We start from the raw sequence: 20646 nt of genomic DNA, 5'->3' as shown, positions 1-20646 counted from the left end.
GTCCTCTGTTTCACTGACTCTTCTGCTTGATTACATTTTCTTACATAAAAAACTTTATAATTCTCTAAGTAGACTTTATCTCTTGAATGAAAATTCAAAGTTGCAGAAATTTCAATTATGTGCTTTGACTGACCCTCTAACTACCTACTGTCTGTAATGTTACAGCTATGGGAGTGCAGTCCGCACTCAGTTCAAGTAAGAAGAAACTATGTGATTACTATGTACAATTCAAGTAGAGCGGGGCATAATACCATAAGCCACATTATTTTATTTCAGTGTACATTTATACATAACAGATCACAATAGCATCAGGAACTCACTTGACTTTTCTATTCTCTATGTAGTTGAATATATGGAGATTTATTAAGTGACAAGTATGATGTTAGCCTTGGTTGGGACAACTGAGAGCAAAGGTAAACATCTCCACTGGCAGCATAGATGGTACATGAGAACAGGTCTGATGGTCTGGTCTCTGATTCCATAGATAAGAGCACTCAGACATCTGGGAAGGATGGTAATACAAAAATAAATAACAATCTGGATGCGCACAAATATGATCCTGTTTAGGTTTTTGGAGATGAAGAACAGTAATGGGTTGTGTATAGCTGAAGAGAGACTGAGGCCCAGCTGCACCAGATGCAGCAGCAGTGTTTTACGAGCTTTACTGGCTGAACTTTGGTCTGTGGAAGCTGATCTGGCTGCTATCATCACACCAACATAGGAAAAAGTGACTGCCATACCGGCTAAAACAAACAGAAAACAAGTGTAGCCTTTTTCATAAAGATCTGATATTTGATCAAGCGTCATACTTTCTTTGCCACAAAAGTCTGCCATCTGCATGCTCACAAGGTCTTCAAACTGAAAATTTAACATCAATAAAACTTGAGTGAGGACATTTACTGAACTGAAGGTCCAGATCACACATATGGCCACCCCAGTGTTTCTGATAGTGATGATAGCAGTGTGCCTCAGTGGGTAGCACACAGCTACATATCTCTCCAGAGACATCAACACCAGTGTGAGAGGAGAGATTTTATTCGTGAGCTCGGCGAGCATAACAAGAACACCGCATACAGCATAGGTCAGCCTTAATCTACAAGCAGCCAGAATGTACATTAACTGACTCTGTGCCATCTGTACAGTGTCTCCAAAAAGGAGGTTATACAGAAGAATGTAACGGGAGGTCTCTCGAAACACAGGTTTACTCCTCATGGTGAATAGCATGGTCCCATTAATGAAGAGAAACACACAGCATGGCACTGACGTCAGAATGGAAAACATCACTAATCCCAGTAACTCCTGATACTGCAGTCCGACAGTGATGTTGGTCTGCGACTGATTTGCGTACAACATCTTAAAGAAACACTATAAACATCAAAAAGATTAACCTGTTGATATATATAAATGCTGTCTAGTTTGTATCTCTAACAGTGACAACATCCCATCTTTAAAGCAGGGAAGACCTCTTAGTTCACATCTAAAACCCACAATCATTGATATGCTTTTACCCTGTGCAGACAGTAAGCAGCTTGTTTCCATGTATGCAGAGCTGGTCTGCAGGGTTTGCCTGCTCTCACATGTTGTTTATGAACTATGTCTTTCCACCTTGCTCATGTGACATTACGTCAGCACTGTTAACAGATGTGGTTTGGGATTCTACTTGGACATGTGTTATGACCTTTACTGTCTAGAGGGGGACACAAGGAGTAACATAATTAGGTGACCCAAAACCCTATGCAAAAACTGTGAGAGAGAGGCCACTAAAACAATTGCAAAGTGTAACAGGGAGCACCATTTATTAACAAAAAGGATTATTGACAGATAAACTGACTGATATAGTAAAAGAAAAGGAAGCAACTTCGGTGTCAGGGTCTCCAAGGCCAAAACACCAAACAAAATCCCTCTCTAACTAGAAAAGAAAAGTCTCACTTGTTACAGAATGGAAAAAAGGGCAATGCTATGCTGCCTGGCTAGCCACAAAACAGGAGAAAAAAGGGAGAGCAAAAAAAGAAATGTCAACCCCTCATCCTAAAGGATACTAGTTTATTTATTTATTTTATTTGTGAGTGACCATGTACAATATCAAACATAAATGTTATTGCTTTACATACTGTACCAGAGATACCTTACAGCAAAATTTCATTTGCAATTCCATAATTAAAACATATGCACAATAACAAAACAATACGAAGAAAAAAAACAAACAATAACACAGGACAAATAATACAAAGTTACACACAGTAGCACATCACATGCATCCACAATGTCAACTGGAAATGACAAATTCTTACGGCCTTAGTTTCGTAGGTGTCTATATGTGTGTGTTTTTCCTATTGTGTTTCTCCAGGTTCCACCTCCCCCCTTCCTACTCTGCTGTGGGTGGTGGATCATACCTGTGAGCAATGATGATGATGAAGGCCTGGAGCTTAAAAAAGCCTGAGGAGAGGTATAAACGGGGCCAGTGGGTCATTTGGCAGCATTTGCGCTGTGTGTGTGTGATTAATCATATGCAAGTGGTCGTGTACCAGGTTCAGTAGGTTTTACTTCTGTTTGGAAGGGAGGGTGGTGATCATTTTTGGTTTGGCCTACTGTTTGTGGTCTCTGTTGTAGCTGGACCAGCCTCCCCCCTTTTTTTTGCTTTATTTCATGAAAACATCAGTTTCCCTTTCTTCCTTTCTCCTGGGCTGATTTTGTTTAATGTGTTGCTCTGTTTCATCCCCTGAATTTAAATTTGGGGACGTAACACATTTGGGGGCTCGTCCAGAATCGAAAGAAGACCAGTAAATTTATTTATTGTTTTAAGTTTATCAATTAAGTTCATTTATTGTTTTATTGTTTTTTGTGTGTTGTCTCCCGTGGATGTCACAGTGGGTATTGGTGTTGGGGTGTCCATTGTCTAGCCTTCACTAAGCATTACAACGGCTCCCTCAGTTAGATAGGTGAGTGTCCAGCTGGGCTGTATCAGTCTTTCTATCGGGCATTCCTTTTTTATTTTGCCTTTCTTATTTTTGTAAAGTAAACCCTAGGCAGGGATAAAGTTTCCTGGTGGAGGTAGGTGTTTCAGGGCTCTGGCCACTGAAGTTTCAGCCTTTTAAGTCACCTCAGGCCCGGCATGCTCTAGAAGATAGGTAGGTAAAGTTTGGGTTAGGCAGGACCTGGGGGAATTTGTTTTTGTAAGGTCAGGCAGAGTATTTGACCATTGTGTGTGTGGCATCCAGTATCAGGATCATTGTATTCACCATTGGTAGATGTGGTGAATGTGGACCGTAGTTATATGGGTGAGTTGTAGTGGTGGGGATCTCATGTTAGCCTAGCATAGCCTAGCCTAGTTTGGCCTGATGAAAGCTATGGTGTTGTCCTGTGTGTGTCCATGTGTTTGCTTGAGAATGAGAATGGCAACATTTAACTTGGATGAGTTTTTGGCTAATCCTACTGTCAGTCAATTTGATTATTGCAGGAAAAAGGATGTGTGTGTTAGCGCTGAGTTTGACAGTATTCCTGTCCTGTCTGTTCTGCTGTCTGTAATTGTGCTTCCATCCAGTTCCCTGAAGTAATCTCTTTGTGGAAGATCACTGAATCAGCCATAACTAGAGCTCTAACAAAGTTCTTTACTACCTTTGGGCTACAAAAAGTTTTGCAGACCCTCACTAGAAAAGGAACTAATTTTCTCTCTACAACTTTCAAACAGACTTTACAGTTTTTAGGTGTCTCTCACTCAGTGTCCAGTGTGTACCACCTAGAGTCACAAGGCACATTTGAACATTGGCATTAAACCCTGAAGTCAGTGTTGAGAAAGTACTGTCATGATACAAGAAGAAGCTGGGATGAAGGGTACCCATTTGTTCTCTTTGCCATCCATGATGCTAAACAGGAGTCTCTTGGGCCCTAAGAAAGTGTTCAAAGAGCAGTTCATTTCTGGTTCTTCTTCAAAGACTAATGTGTTGGATTTTGTCTCCTAGTGTAGGGAACAGCTGCATTGTGCCTCCGAATCGGCAAGAGAAGCTCTCTCTTCCTCCCAGAGTAGTATGAAGAAGTGGTTTGACAGTAAAGTGGTTGAGCAACAGTTCAGACATTGACAGCATTGGTTCAGCTGTGTTCATTGCCAAGCTAGATCTGCTCAAGGGATACTGGCAGTTTCCTTTGAGCCCCAGAGCTTCTGACATCTCTGCATTTGTAACACCTGTCTACTTTTTGAAGTACACAGCATTTGGTATGAGCAATGCACCCACTTTTCAGTGCCTGATGCACTTGGTGTTAGGAGATCCCACATTGTAATATGTATCTTGATGATGTGGTGGTGTACACTACATATGTACACTTTGATGAAAATTACGAAAAAAACATGTGACTTCCGTTTTTGGTTTCAAATGCAAAAACGAATTGGCTGAATGTCTGCAGATCTGTTGGATATTCAATCCAAAAAGGAATAATGATAAAATGAATTGGCAAAAACCAATTTGTTGATTGGTTTTTCATTATTTGATTCTGACACCAAAAACGTTTTTTTTTTTTGTTTTTAAACAAATAACAGATTTACCGTTTTTTGGTTTTTGAATTACAAATGAATTACGAATTATCCGCTGATACCTGGACCGTTTTCTCTGTTATATGGGGACCAGCCTCCCCCTTTTTTCAGAAAAGGCCAGCTTTAAGTTACCACTATTGTTATATTGTAAATTCTTTATTTCATGAAAGCATCAGTTTCCTTTTCTTCCTTTCTCCCAGGCTCATTTTGTTTTATGTATTGCTCTCTTTCATCCCCTGGATTAAATTTGGGGATGTGACACAAATGTATGCTTGACAAACTAAAAGCAAGATAATTTGCGTACATGAGATGACCAATAACATGTAGAGTCAATGGTTATACAGTTGAGTTGCATGCATTGCTTTCTTACTGTGTGAATTCAGCTGTACAGAAGTTCTGTGATAATATATTCTAAATTCAATGTTCACTTCCCAGCTGCTTCAGCAAATGGAACCAGTTCAGGTGTCACCATGTGACCCATGTGATGTGAAAACTTAATTGTGCATGAATGGTAGATCACTACCCCTATCGTCACTAAAGAATGGTCCTCTGTATTGGATGTGGACAGCCACCACAGCCTGCAACAAGAGCAGACAATGAGGACCCAGATGCTGTAAGAAGACAGGAAACAGTTTTCACTTTAGTGAACTAAATGCCCAAACCACAATAATAGCCATGCCTGTGTTTCTGATGGTGATGATGGTAGCGTGCCTTAGTGGGTAGCACACAGCGACATATCTCTCCAGAGCCATCACCACCAGTGTGAGAGGAGATATTTCAATTGCAAGATTGATGAGCATGACGAGAAAACCACATACAGGATAGGTCAGCCTTAATCTCCAAGCATGCCTTAAGGACATAAAGACCTGGATGACCTGCAATTTTCTACTATTAAACTCAGATAAAACTGAAGTTATTGTGCTTGGCCCTAAACACCTTAGAAACACATTATCTAATGATATAGCTACTCAGGATGGCATTACCCTGGCCTCCAGCTCCACCGTAAGAATCTGGGAGTTATTTTTGATCAGAATATGTCCTTTAAATTTCAAAGACTGCCTTTTTTCACTTAAGTAATATCGCAAAATTCAGGCACATCCTGTCTCAACAAGATGCAGAAAAACTAGTCCTTGCATTTGTTACTTATAGGCTGGATTATTGCAATTCCTTATTATCAGGCTGCCCTAACAAGTCTCTAAGGACTCTCCAGCTGGTCCAGAATGCAGCTGCACGTGTACTGACTAAAACTAGAAAAAGAGATCACATTTCTCCCATTTTAGCTTCGCTACATTGGCTTCCTGTAAAATCTAGAATAAAATTTAAAATCCTTCTCCTAACTTACAAAGCCCTTAATGGTCAGGCACCATCATATTTTGAAGAGCTCATAATACCGTATTATCCCACTAGAACACTTTGCTCCCAGTATGCAGCTTACTGGTGGTTCCTACAGTCTTTAAAAGTAGAATGGGAGGCAGAGCCTTCAGCTATCAGGCTCCTCTCTTGTGGAATCATCTTCCAGATTTGGTCTGGGGGTGCAGACACCCTCTCTATGTTTAAGAGTAGGCTTAAAACTTTCCTTTTTGATAAAGCTTATAGTTAGGGCCGACCAGGCTCGCCTTGGATCAGCCCTTAGTTATGCTGCTATAGGCCTAGACTGCTGGGGGACTTCCCATAATGCACTGAGCTCCTCTCTCCTCCTCCTCCTCTCCATCTGTATGCATTCATGTAACATCAATGCATGTCACTAACTTTGCTTCTTCCCCAGAGTTTTTTTGTGCTTTCTCATCTCACAGGAAACCCTGGGTTCTGGGCCGAAACCTTTGCGGTCCTTCACAGTCCTGTTGGCATCCTTCCCTGGCTGCTGCTCTGTCATTGTCATTATTGTTATGATTGTTGTTATGATTGTTGTTATTCTGTGTCCCCCCTCCCCCTTTCCCTCTTTCTTTTTCTCTCTCAACCTAACCGGTCAAAGCAGATGGCTGCCCACCAAGAGCCGGGTTCTGCTGGAGGTTTTGTTAAAGGGGAGTTTTTCCTTACCGCTGTCACCAAGTGCTGCTCATGGGGGAATGTTGGGTCTCTGTAAATTAAAGAGTACGGTCTTGAACTGCTCTATGTGAAAAGTGCCTTGAGATGACTTTTGTTGTGATTTGGCGCTATATAAATAAAAATTGATTGATTGATTGATTGATTGAAATAAGGACCTCGTCCAAGAGACCCCAGTAGAGAACAACTTCACTACTGAGTGACTCTTGACGGTGAAACAGTCATATTCTTTGTGCTAGGAATGCACAACCAGCTGAGAAAACTTGTGAAGGCTTATAGTCTTTGATTCACCAACTTGTAAAGAACTGCAAATATGACCCATAAGTATTAAGAGCTTAAGAACATATTGGCCTTGTCTATATCCATAGCCTTGGAAAGTAGGGGTGCTGGGGATGCTGCACCACTGCTTCCAGGTAGCTGGCAACCTATAGGCCCATTTGTGCTGTTGCAATAATATTTTTTTTTCTATCATGTGCAAACTGGACCAACAAAAATCGACCCTGTGCGTAAAGATAGAAGAGTGGGGGGAAAAAAACAGGCATGTCCAACAGTGCTGGAACACGACACAGCCACTTACTGTGGACATTAAACTCTACCTCTTCCAGTCCTTGTAGGCTGTATTGCTTTTTAAAATATGTCAAGCAGTGTGAGGAACTCTCTAGGAGAAATAAAATTAAACTTTATTTTCTGAAATAAAATTTTTTAGACAGCTCTGATGGAGCTCAGGATTTATCAGTAGGACAGCTGCTCTAGTGGTTTAATTTTCTGATACTGTGCAAGGAAATCATTTTTACATATTTTGTAACGGCAGATATTAGTGTTGTTAACTAGTTTGTGCACAGGTTTGCTAACAATTTGGACTCAGTTCATGCAAATGACTAAATATCAACAGACAAATACAAACACACTTGTATTTTAACTTTATGGGCTGCACTTAATTTGAATGCCCTCTACAGTTGTTACTAGCCATGTAAACTCATGTCATGGCTGAGGAGTAAAGAACTTTTCAATTGTGTGTATAAGCTATGACTGAAAAACTATCCTGTTGTCAATATTAGAAAATAAGTTGTTAGAAGTCAGATGTTATGTCATATCTTCTTGTGACTTAATTATTGCACGTCCTCTGTTTCACTTACTCTTCTGCTTGATTACATTTTCTTACATAAAAAACTTTCTAATTCTCTAAGTAGACTTTGTCTCTTGAATGAAAATTCAAGGTTGCAGTAATTTCAATTATGTGCTTTGACTGACCCTCTAATTACCTACTGTCTGTAATGTTACAGTTATGGGAGTGCAGTCTGCACTCAGTTCAAGTAAGAAGAAACTATGTGATTACTATGTACAATTCAAGTAGAGCGGGGCATAATACCATAAGCCACATAATTTTATTTCAGTGTACATTTATATGTAACAGATCACAATATATATGTATATAACAGTTAACAATAGCATCAGGAACTCACTTGACTTTTCTATTCTCTATGTAGTTGAATATATGGAGATTTATTAAGTGACATTAGCCTTGGTTGGGACAACTGAGAGCAAAGGTAAGCATCTCCACTGGCAGCATAGATGGTACATGAGAACAGGTCTGATGGTCTGGTCTCTGATTCCATAGATAAGAGCACTCAGACATCTGGGAAGGATGATAATACAAAAATAAATAACAATCTGGATGCGCACAAATATGATCCTGTTTACGTTTTTGGAGATAAAGAACAGTAATGGGTTGTGTATAGTTGAAGACAGACTGAGGCCCAGCTGCACCAGATGCAGCAGCAGTGTTTTACGAGCTTTACTGGCTGAACTTTGGTCTGTGGAAGCTGATCTGGCTGCTATCATCACACCAACATAGGAAAAAGCGACTGCCATACCGGCTGAAACAAACAGAAAACAAGTGTAGGCTTTTTCATAAAGATCTGATATTTGATCAAGCATCATACTGTCTTTGCCACAAAAGTCTGCCATCTGCATGCTCACAAGGTCTTCAAACTGAAAATTTAACATCAATAAAACTTGAGTGAGGACATTTACTGAACTGAAGGTCCAGATCACACATATGGCCACCCCAGTGTTTCTGACAGTGATGATGGTAGTGTGCCTCAGTGGGTAGCATACAGCTACATATCTCTCCAGAGACATCACTACCAGTGTGAGAGGAGAGATTTTGTTTGTGAGACTGGCGAGCATAATAAGAACACCACATACAGGATAGGTCAGCCTTAATCTACAAGCACCTAGAATGTACATTAACTGGCTATGAGCCAGCAGTACAGTGTCTCCAAAAAGGAGGTTATACAGAAGAATGTAACGGGAGGTCTCTCGAAACACAGGTTTACTCCTCAAAGTGAATAACATGGTCCCATTAATGGAAAGAAACACACAGCATGTCACTGACGTCAGAATGGCAAACAACACTGTTCCCAGTAGCTCCTGATACTGCAGTCCGACAGTGATGTTGGTCTGAGACTGATTTGCATACAACATATTAGAGAATCCTGTAATAAAAATATGAAACTGTTGATGTTATTGAAGTACAAAGTCACAATGAATCTTGTACAGTTTGTGTTCCCATAAGAGTGAAGATCCTTCGTATTTGGAGCACAGATACCTGTTGATGAGTTCACATGCAAAAATCTGAATCATCCACATACATTTATCCTGTGCAGACAGTTAGTAGGTTAGAGGCCTTGTCTGTTTCAGTGTCGGCAGTGCTGCTCTGCAGCGTTTGCCTGCTTTCACAGACTATATGAGCTCAGTCCTCACACCCACTTCACCTGACACCTTCACATGTAAGCAATAGTGTTGTAAAAAATGCTGAGTGCCGTTATGGGAGACATGATGACATGGACCAGGGAATTGGTAAATAATGTGAGAGGAATTACATCATACAACATGATAGAATTATGAGTAGTGTGGTATTGTTTATTTTTGTTGTTGTTATTGATGTTTTATTATAATAATTGTAAAAAGAGGGTCTGTGGATGAATAACTCATGACCTGAGTGAGGGCATGATGATCTTCCTTTAAAAAGGTTAGTCAACAAAGACAGTTTCCCCCTTGTCCTTTGTGATGGACAGAAAATTCAACCCCATCAGTTCTACAGGATAGAAAGAGGTTGTCACAACCCATCTGACAACAGTTGCACATCCCAAAAGGTAGCTGAGTAAGAAATGAGGGCCTCATCCAAGGGACCCCAGTAGAGAACAACTTCACCACTGAGTGACTCTTGACGGTGAAACAGTCATATTCTTTGTGCTAGGAATTCACAACCAGCTGACAAAACTTATGAAGGTTTATAGTCTTTGATTCACCAACTTGTAAAGAAGTGCAAACATTAATTATGAAGAGCTTAAGGACATATTGGCCCTGTTTATATCCAAGTACAACAGGCTTATAGATGGCACTACAGGGCAGGAGAAGCTGTTGTTAAGGAAATATTTTATGTGCAAGTTAGCTACAAGGGCTACAAGGGCTGTTCCTATAGTTTGTTCATAAAAATCCCATTTGTTCACAAACATGCTATCACAGCACAGCTTTAGTAGTCGGATGATCTGGCACAAGTTCAGGTTGGTTCTAATTTGCCAGCTGAGGTCCTGTGTTAGCTGCTATTTAATATCCACTTCCATGGCCCTAGTGGAGATGCTGGCAAACAGTACACTGACATCAAAGGATGACAGTCTCTTTGAAGGGAACAGTTTTAAGTTCTATATCTCTATCACAGAGCAGGAATTATACCACAGCCAAACAGCCAGTGCCATGGATGTCCCGGAGTGTGGCTGTAAAGCCCCTTCTAAAATTAATTACCCACACGGCCGGTTTGCTATGCCCTGTTATGAACTGGACGTTGTGCCCTTAAATGAGAGTTGCAGATTTTCCACTTAAAACTACATGCGACGCAGCAAATAAACAGACTTAACGTTACCTAATGTCTCCGTCATCATGTTGGACATTAACAGTAGCACAAGATTTCTCCCACTCCCACAAATATATGTATGACAGATGTTATGTCATATCTTCTTGTGACTTAATTATTGCACGCCCTGTTTCACTTACTCTTCTGCTTGATTACATTTTCTTGCATAAAAAACTTTCTAATTCTCTAAGTAGACTTTATCTCTTGAATGAAAATTCAAGGTTGCAGTAATTTCAATGGTGTGCTTTGACTGACCCTCTAACTACCTACTGTCTGTAATGTTACAGCTATGGGAGTGCAGTCTGCACTCAGTTCAAGTAAGAAGAAACTATGTGATTACTATGTACAATTCAAGTAGAGCGGGGCATAATACCATAAGCCACATAATTTTATTTCAGTGTACATTTATATGTAACAGATCACAATATATTTGTATATAACAGATAACAATAGCATCAGGAACTCACTTGACTTTTCTATTCTCTATGTAGTTGAATATATGGAGATTTATTAAGTGACAAGTATGATGTTAGCCTTGGTTGGGACAACTGAGAGCAAAGGTAAGCATCTCCACTGGCAGCATAGATGGTACATGAGAACAGGTCTGATGGTCTGGTCTCTGATTCCATAGATAAGAGCACTCAGACATCTGGGAAGGATGATAATACAAAAATAAATAACAATCTGGATGCGCACAAATATGATTCTGTCGAGGATTTTGGAGATGAAGAACAGTAATGGGTTGTATATAGTTGAAGAGAGACCGAGGCCCAGCTGCACCAGATGCAGCAGCAGTGTTTTACGAGCTTTACTGGCTGAACTTTGGTCTGTGGAAGCTGATCTGGCTGCTATCATCACACCAACATAGGAACAAGTGACTACCATACCGGCTAAAACAAACAGAAAACAAGTGTAGGCTTTTTCATAAAGATCTGATATTTGATCAAGCGTCATACTTTCTTTGCCACAAAAGTCTGCCATCTGCATGCTCACAAGGTCTTCAAACCGAAAATTTAACATCAATAAAACTTGAGTGAGGACATTTACTGAACTGAAGGTCCAGATCACACATATGGCCACCCCAGTGTTTCTGACAGTGATGATGGTAGTGTGCCTCAGTGGGTAGCACACAGCTACATATCTCTCCAGAGACATCAACACCAGTGTGAGAGGAGAGATTTTGTTTGTGAGCTCGGCGAGCATAACAAGAACACCACATACAGGATAGGTCAGCCTTAATCTACAAGCAGCCAGAATGTACATTAACTGACTCTGTGCCATCTGTACTGTGTCTCCAAAAAGGAGGTTATACAGAAGAATGTAACGGGAGGTCTCTCGAAACACAGGTTTACTCCTCATGGTGAATAGCATGGTCCCATTAATGAAGAGAAACACACAGCATGGCACTGACGTCAGAATGGAAAACATCACTAATCCCAGTAACTCCTGATACTGCAGTCCAACAGTGATGTTGGTCTGCGACTGATTTGCGTACAACATCTTAAAGAAACACTATAAACATCAAAAAGATTAACCTGTTGATATATATAAATGCTGTCTAGTTTGTATCTCTAACAGTGACAACATCCCATCTTTAAAGCAGTGAAGACCTCTTAGTTCACATCTAAAACCCACAATCATTGATATGCTTTTACCCTGTGCAGACAGTAAGCAGCTTGTTTCCATGTATGCAGAGCTGGTCTGCAGGGTTTGCCTGCTCTCACATGTTGTTTATGAACTATGTCTTCCCACCTTGCTCATGTGACATTACGTCAGCACCGTTAACAGATGTGGTTTGGGATTCTACTTGGACATGTGTTACGACCTTTACTGTCTAGAGGGGGACACAAGGAGTAACATAATTAGGTGACCCAAAACCCTATGCAAAAACTGTGAGAGAGAGGCCACTAAAACAATTGCAAAGTGTAACAGGGAGCACCATTTATTAACAAAAAGGATTATTGACAGATAAACTGACTGATATAGTAAAAGAAAAGGAAGCAACTTCGGTGTCAGGGTCTCCAAGGCCAAAACACCAAACAAAATCCCTCTCTAACTAGAAAAGAAAAGTCTCACTTGTTACAGAATGGAAAAAAGGACGATGCTACGCTGCCTGGCTAGCCACAAAACAGGAGAAAAAAAGGAGAGAATAAAAAAGGCAGAGAACCCCTACAAAGCTTCCTGAAAATCATCAGCAAGTTACACAGAGCCATATCCAAGGTGCTGACAGCAACACAGTATGAACAGCAAACTCGACAGCACCAGCCCAACCAGCAGCTCAGTGGCAAAATGGCCGAAGCATTGGTTCAGAGGTTTGATATACAGCTTCACTGATGATCAGAAACAGTTCAGGTGCAGGCAATCCAAAAATGCAGAGAGGAGCGTGGCAGACCTGAAACACACAGACATTATAACAACATGTTATAGGAAAGTCCTGGTATTTTTTTAAACTGGTGTATTTTTCTCATAAATGTTGCCATTGTGACTCTATGGGTCATCGTAACTTTGTACTTGCCACTTTAGTTGTAGAGATTCAGGGAGACAAGGAAAAACAACTTTTAATCCATTCAAGTTTAACTGAATGAAGAGATAGTATAACTACATATAGTTTTATTTTCAACATAAACATGACAAGAAATGTCAACCCCTCATCCTAAAGGATACTAGTTTATTTATTTATTTTATTTGTGAGTGACCATGTACAGTATCAAACATAAATGTTATTGCTTTACATACTGTACCAGAGATACCTTACAGCAAAATTTCATTTGCAATCCCATAATTAAAACATATGCACAATAACAAAACAATACAAAGCAAAAAAAACAAACAATAACACAGGACAAATAATACAAAGTACACACAGTAGCACATCACATGCATCCACAATGTCAACTGGAAATGACAAATTCTTACGGCCTTAGTGTCATAGGTGTCTATGTGTGTGCGTTTTTCCTCTCGTGTTTCTCCAGATTCCACCTCCCCCCTTCCTACTCTGCTGTGGGTGGTGGATCATACCTGTGAGCAATGATGATGATGAAGGACTAGAGCTTAAAAAAGCCTGAGGAGAGGTATAAATGGGGCCAGTGGGTCATTTGGCAGCATTTGCGCTGTTTGTGTGTGATTAATCATATGCAAGTGGTCGTGTACCAGGTTCAGTAGGTTTTACTCCTGTTTGGAAGGGAGGGTGGTGATCATTTTTGGTTTGGCCTACTGTTTGTGGTCTCTGTTGTAGCTGGACCGGCCTCCCCCTTTTTTTTTTTGCTTTATTTCATGAAAACATCAGTTTCCCTTTCTTCCTTTCTCCTGGGCTGAGTTTGTTTAATGTGTTGCTCTGCTTCATCCCCTGAATTTAAATTTGGGGACGTAACACTTTTGGGGGCTCGTCCAGAATCGAAAGAAGACCAATAAATTTATTTATTGTTTTAAGTTTATCAATTAAGTTCATTTATTGTTTTATTGTTTTTTGTGTGTTGTCTCTGGTGGATGTCGCAGTGGGTATTGGTGTCGGGTGTCCATTGTCTAGCCGTCACTAAGCATTACAACGGCTCCCTCAGTTAGATAGGTGAGTGTCCCGCTGGGCTGTATCAGTCTTTCTATCGGGCATTCCCTTTTTATTTTGCCTTTCTTATTTTTGTAAAGTAAACCCTAGGCAGGGATAAAGTTCCCTGGTGGAGTTAGGTGTTTCAGGGCTCTGGCCACTGAAGTTTCAGCCTTTTAAGTCACCTCAGGCCCGGCATGCTCTAGAAGATAGGTAGGTAAAGTTTGGGTTAGGCAGGATCTGGGGGAATTTGTTTTTGTAAGGTCAGGCAGAGTATTTGACCATTGTGTGTGGCATCCAGTATCCGGATCATTGTATTCACCACTGGTAGATGTGGTGAATGTGGACCGTGGTTATATGGGTGAGTTGTAGTGGTGGGGATCTCATGTTAGCCTAGCATAGCCTAGCCTAGTTTAGCCTGGTGAAAGCTATGGTGTTGTCCTGTGTGTGTCCATGTGTTTGCTTGAGAATGAGAATGGCAACATTTAACTTGGATGAGTTTTTGGCTAATCCTACTTTCAGTCAATTTGATTATTGCAGGAAAAAAGATGTGTGTGTTAGCGCTGAGTTTGACAGTATTCCTGTCCTTTCTGTTCTGCTGTCTGTAATTGTGCTTCCATCCAGTTCCCTGAAGTAATCTCTTTGTGGAAGATCACTGAATCAGCCATAACTAGAGCTCTAACAAAGTTCTTTACTACCTTTGGGCTACAAAAAGTTGTGCAGACTCTCACCAGAAAAGGAACTAATTTTCTCTCTACAACTTTCAAACAGACTTTACAGTTTTTAGGTGTCTCTCACTCAGTGTCCAGTGTGTACCACCTAGAGTCACAAGGCACATTTGAACATTGGCATTGAACCCAATGCAAGAGAAACTCTTTCTTCCTCCCAGAGTAGTATGAAGAAGTGGTTTGACAGGAAAGTGGTTGAGCAACAGTTCAGTCTGGGAATCAGGTTTTGGTCTTACTACCAGTGCCTGGCTCTGCCCTCACTGCCAGCTTTTCAGGTCCCCATGTGGTAGACAGCAAAGTCTCCAATACCGATTATGTTATCCACACACCTGGGCGGAGAAGGAAAACACACTTATGCCATTTTAACATGTTAAAGTCCTATCATTCCCAAGAAGCTGCTCAGGGGAAGCAGGAAAATCTGCAGAGACTGCTGCCCCCAGTGAAAGATCGGCTTTTTTGGTTTGTGCTGGATCTTTGCCTGATGATGGTTTGGTAGAGCTTACTGATGGTCAGCAGTGTGGTAGGTTGTTTGAGTTTCTCTGAAATATTGAGTCACAACTCTCTTACCTGCCTGAATGTCAGTGCGATGAAGTAGTCCATTTACTCCATTCCTACCCCACTCTGTTAAGTGATGTGCCATCTTGTATCAATGTGTTACAGCATGACATTGATGTCAGTTCTGCTGCTTCTATTCAACAACATGCTTGGAAACATTTTAGGAAAGAGAGATAATGAAGAAAGAGGCTGAATGCTTGCTGGAAAACTGTTAAGCCAAGCCTAGTTATAATCCCTGGAGTTCTCTGTGTTTACTAACTCCGAAATCTGATGGCACCCCTTGTTTCTGTAAGACTTCTGTAAAGTTAACGAAGTAACTGTACCAGATTCCTTCCCCTCACCTTGCACAGAAGACTACATCAACAGCATTGGTTCAGCTGTGTTCATCGCCAAGCTAGATCTGCTCAAGGGATACTGGCAGTTTCCTTTGAGCCCCCAGAGCTTCTGACATCTCTGCATTTGTAACACCTGTCTACTTTTTGCAGTATACAGTGATGGCATTTGGTATGAGCAATGCACCCACTTTTCAGTGCCTGATGCACTTGGTGTTAGGAGATCCCACATTGTAATATGTATCTTGATGATGTGGTGGTGTACACTACATATGTACACTTTGATGAAAATTACGAAAAAACATGTGACTGGTTTCAAATGCAAAAACGAATTGGCTGAATGTCCGCAGATCTGTTCAATATTCAATCCAAATAGGAATAATGATAAAATGAATTGGCAAAAACCAATTTGTTGATTGGTTTTTCATTATTTGATTCTGACACCAAAAACGTTTTTTTTTGTTTTGAAACAAATAACAGATTTACCATTTTTTGGTTTTTGAATTACAAATGAATTACGAATTATCCGCTGATACCTGGGCCGTTTTCTCTGTTATAGGGGGACCAGCCTCCCCCTTTTTTCAGAAGTTACCACTATTGTTATATTGTAAATTCTTTATTTCATGAAAGCATCAGTTTCCTTTTCTTCCTTTCTCCCAGGCTCATTATGCAGTTATGCATCCTTTGTCTGATGCATAACTGCATCAGACAAAGGATTTGTCTCTATACTTGTCCTGTTAGATCTTAGTGCTGCATTTGACACAATTGACCATCAAATCCTTTTGCAGAGACTGGAACATTTAATTGGCATTAAAGGAACTGCATTAACCTGGTTTAAGTCCTATTTATCAGACCGATTTCAGTTTGTACATGTGAATGATGAATCCTCCGTGAAGGCAAAAGTTAGACACGGAGTTCCACAAGGTTCTGTACTTGGACCAATTCTATTCACCTTATATATGCTTCCTTTAGGTAATATTATTAGGAAACACTCCATAAATTTTCATTGTTACGCAGACGATACCTAATTATATTTATCAATGAAGCCAGATGAACCCAATCAGTTAAACAAACTCCAAACATGCCTTAACGACATAAAGACCTGGATGACCTGCAATTTTCTACTACTAAATTCAGATAAAACTGAAGTTATTGTGCTTGGCCCTAAACACCTTAGAAACACATTATCTAATGATAAAGCTGCTCTGGATGGCATTACCCTGGCCTCCAGCACCACCATAAGGAATCTGGGAGTTATCTTTGATCAGGTTATGTCCTTTAACTCCCACATAAATCAAATTTCAAGGACTGCCTTTTTTCACTTACGTAATATCACAAAAATCAGGCACATCCTGTCCCTAAAAGATGCAGAAAAACTAGTTCACGCATTTGTTACTTCTAGGCTAGATTATTGCAATTCCTTATTATCAGGCTGCCCTAACAAGTCTCTAAAGACTCTCCAGCTGGTCCAGAACGCAACTGCACGTGTATTGACTAAAACTAGAAAAAGAGACCACATTTCTCCCATTTTAGCTTCACTACATTGGCTTCCTGTAAAATCTAGAATAGAATTTAAAATCCTTCTCCTAACTTACAAAGCCCTTAATGGTCAGGCACCATCATATCTTGAAGAGCTCATAATACTGTATTATCCCACTAGAACACTGCGCTCCCAGTATGCAGGCTTACTGGTGGTCCCTACAGTCTTTAAAAGTAGAATGGGAGGCAGAGCCTTCAGCTATCAGGCTCCTCTTCTATGGAACCATCTACCGGATTCAGTCCGGGGTGCAGACACCCTTTCTATGTTTAAGAGTAGGCTTAAAACTTTCCTTTTTGATAAAGCTTATAGTTAGGGCCGACCAGGCTCGCCTTTGATCAGCCCTTAGTTATGCTGCTATAGGCCTAGACTACTGGGGGACTTCCCATGATGCACTGAGCTCCTCTCTCCTCCTCCTCCTCTCCATCTGTATGCATTCATGTAACATCAATGCATGTCACTAACTTTGCTTCTTCCCCGGAGTTTTTTGTGCTTTCTCATCTCACAGAAAAACCTGACTCCTGGGCCGAACCTTCGCGGTCCTTCACAGTCCTGATGGCTTCCTTCCCTGGCTGTTGCTGCTTGTGCTTGTTGTTATTTGTTGTTGTCATTGTTTTTCTTCTGTCCCCCCTCCCCCTTTCCCTCTCTCTTTCTCTCTCTCAACCCAACCGGTCAAAGCAGATGGCCGCCCACCAAGAGCCGGGGTCTGCTTGAGGTTTCTACCCGTTAAAGGGGAGTTTTTCCTTACCGCTGTCGCCAAGTGCTTGCTCATGGGGGAATTGTTGGGTCTCTGTAAATTAAAGAGTACGGTCTTGACCTGCTCTATGTGAAAAGTGCCTTGAGATGACTTCTGTTGTGATATGGCACTATATAAATAAAGATTGATTGATTGATTGATTGATTTTGTTTTATGTATTGCTCTCTTTCATCCCCTGGATTAAATTTGGGGATGTGACACAAATGTATGCTTGACAAACGAAAAGCAAGATAATTTGCGTACATTAGACGACCAATAACATGTAGAGTCAATGGTTATACAGTTGAGTTGCATGCATTGCTTTCTTACTGTGTGAATTCAGCTGTACAGAAGTTCTGTGATAATATATTCTAAATTCAATGTTCACTTCCCAGCTGCTTCAGCAAATGGAACCAGTTCAGGTGTCACCATGTGACCCATGTGATGTAAACACTTAATTGTGCATGAATGGTAGATCACTACCCCTATCTTTACTAAAGAATGGTCCTCTGTATTGGATGTGGACAGCCACCACAGCCTGCGACAAGAGCAGACAATGAGGACCCAGATGCTGTAAGAAGACAGGAAACAGTTTTCACTTTAGTGAACTAAATGCCCAAACCACAATAATAGCCATGCCTGTGTTTCTGATGGTGATGATGGTAGCGTGCCTTAGTGGGTAGCGCACAGCGACATATCTCTCCAGAGCCATCACCACCAGTGTGAGAGGAGCTATTTCAATTGCCAGATTGATGAGCATGACGAGAAAACCACATACAGGATAGGTCAGCCTTAATCTCCAAGCATGCCTTAAGGACATAAAGACCTGGATGACCTGTAATTTTCTACTATTAAACTCAGATAAAGCTGAAGTTATTGTGCTTGGCCCTAAACACCTTAGAAACACATTATCTAATGATATAGCTACTCGGGATGGCATTACCCTGGCCTCCAGCTCCACCGTAAGGAATCTGGGAGTTATTTTTGATCAGAATATGTCCTTTAACTCCCACATAAATCAAATTTCAAAGACTACCTTTTTTTCACTTAAGTAATATCGCAAAAATTCAGGCACATCCTGTCTCAACAAGATGCAGAAAAACTAGTCCTTGCATTTGTTACTTCTAGGCTGGATTATTGCAATTCCTTATTATCAGGCTGCCCTAACAAGTCTCTAAGGACTCTCCAGCTGGTCCAGAATGCAGCTGCACGTGTACTGACTAAAACTAGAAAAAGAGATCATATTTCTCCCATGTTAGCTTCGCTACATTGGCTTCCTGTAAAATCTAGAATAAAATTTAAAATCCTTCTCCTAACTTACAAAGCCCTTAACGGTCAGGCACCATCATATCTTGAAGAGCTCATAGTACCGTATTATCCCACTAGAACACTGCGCTCCCAGAATGCAGCTTACTGGTGGTTCCTACAGTCTTTAAAAGTAGAATGGGAAGCAGAGCCTTCAGCTATCAGGCTCCTCTCTTGTGGAACCATCTTCCAGATTCGGTCGAGGGTGCAGACACCCTTTCTATGTTTAAGAGTAGGCTTAAAACTTTCCTTTTTGATAAAGCTTATAGTTAGGGCCGACCAGGCTCGCCTTGGATCAGCCCTTAGTTATGCTGCTATAGGCCTAGACTGCTGGGGGACTTCCCATAATGCACTGAGCTCCTCTCTCCTCCTCCTCCTCTCCATCTGTATGCATTCATGTAACATCAATGCATGTCACTAACTTTGCTTCTTCCCCAGAGTTTTTTTGTGCTTTCTCATCTCACAGGAAACCCTGGGTTCTGGGCCAAGACTTTGCAGTTCTTCACAGTCCTGTTGGCATCCTTCCCTGGCTGCTGCTCTGTCATTGTCATTATTGTTATGATTGTTGTTATGATTGTTGTTATTCTGTGTCCCCCCTCCCCCTTTCCCTCTTTCTTTTTCTCTCTCAACCCAACCGGTCAAAGCAGATGGCCGCCCACCAAGAGCCGGGTTCTGCTGAAGATTTCTACCCGTTAAAGGGGAGTTTGTCCTTACCGTTGTCACCAAGTGCTGCTCATGGGGGAATTGTTGGGTCTCTGTAAATTAAAGAGTACGGTCTTGACCTGCTCTATGTGAAAAGTGCCTTGAGATGACTTTTGTTGTGATTTGGCGCTATATAAATAAAAATTGATTGATTGATTGATTGATTGAAATAAGGACCTCGTCCAAGAGACCCCAGTAGAGAACAACTTCACTACTGAGTGACTCTTGACGGTGAAACAGTCATATTCTTTGTGCTAGGAATGCACAACCAGCTGAGAAAACTTATGAAGGCTTATAGTCTTTGATTCACCAACTTGTAAAGAACTGCAAATATGACCCATAAGTATTAAGAGCTTAAGAACATATTGGCCTTGTCTATATCCATAGCCTTGGAAAGTAGGGGTGCTGGGGATGCTGCACCACTGCTTCCAGGTAGCTGGCAACCTATAGGCCCATTTGTGTTGTTGCAATAATATTTTTTTTTCTATCATGTGCATGCCGGACCGACAAAAATCGACCCTATGCGTAAAGATAGAAGAGTGGGGAAAAAAAACAGGCATATCCAACAGTGCTGGAACACAACACAGCCACTTACTGTGGACATTAAAAACTACCTCTTCCAGTCCTTGTAGGCTGTATTGCTTTTTAAATAATGTCAAGCAGTGTGAGGAACTCTCTAGGAGAAATAGAATTAAACTTTATTTTCTGAAATAAAATTTTTTAGAC

At 40.9% G+C, this 20646-nt stretch overlaps 3 protein-coding genes across 3 annotated transcripts; all 3 read right to left on the bottom strand.

Annotated features, from left to right (window-relative positions):
• Window positions 1–363: 363 nt before the first annotated feature.
• LOC122995854 (odorant receptor 131-2-like) lies at window positions 364–1353 on the bottom strand. The gene has a single exon (XM_044371235.1). The coding sequence runs from the start codon at window positions 1351–1353 to the stop codon at window positions 364–366; it is 990 nt and encodes a 329-aa protein (XP_044227170.1).
• A 6721-nt stretch (window positions 1354–8074) lies between these two features.
• LOC122995852 (odorant receptor 131-2-like) lies at window positions 8075–9058 on the bottom strand. The gene has a single exon (XM_044371234.1). It carries the CDS (start codon window positions 9053–9055, stop codon window positions 8075–8077), a length of 981 nt encoding a protein of 326 aa, XP_044227169.1. The 5' UTR covers window positions 9056–9058.
• Window positions 9059–10994: 1936 nt separating this feature from the next.
• Window positions 10995–11984, bottom strand: LOC122995851 (odorant receptor 131-2-like). The gene has a single exon (XM_044371233.1). It carries the CDS (start codon window positions 11982–11984, stop codon window positions 10995–10997), a length of 990 nt encoding a protein of 329 aa, XP_044227168.1.
• Between the last annotated feature and the right edge of the window lie 8662 nt (window positions 11985–20646).

Source organism: Thunnus albacares, chromosome 13 (genome assembly GCF_914725855.1).
Source record: "Thunnus albacares chromosome 13, fThuAlb1.1, whole genome shotgun sequence".
In the NCBI taxonomy this organism is placed as follows: Eukaryota; Metazoa; Chordata; class Actinopteri; order Scombriformes; family Scombridae; genus Thunnus; species Thunnus albacares.
The sequence above is the reverse complement of the archived record's forward strand: the minus strand, read 5'-3'. Positions and strand labels throughout refer to the sequence as shown.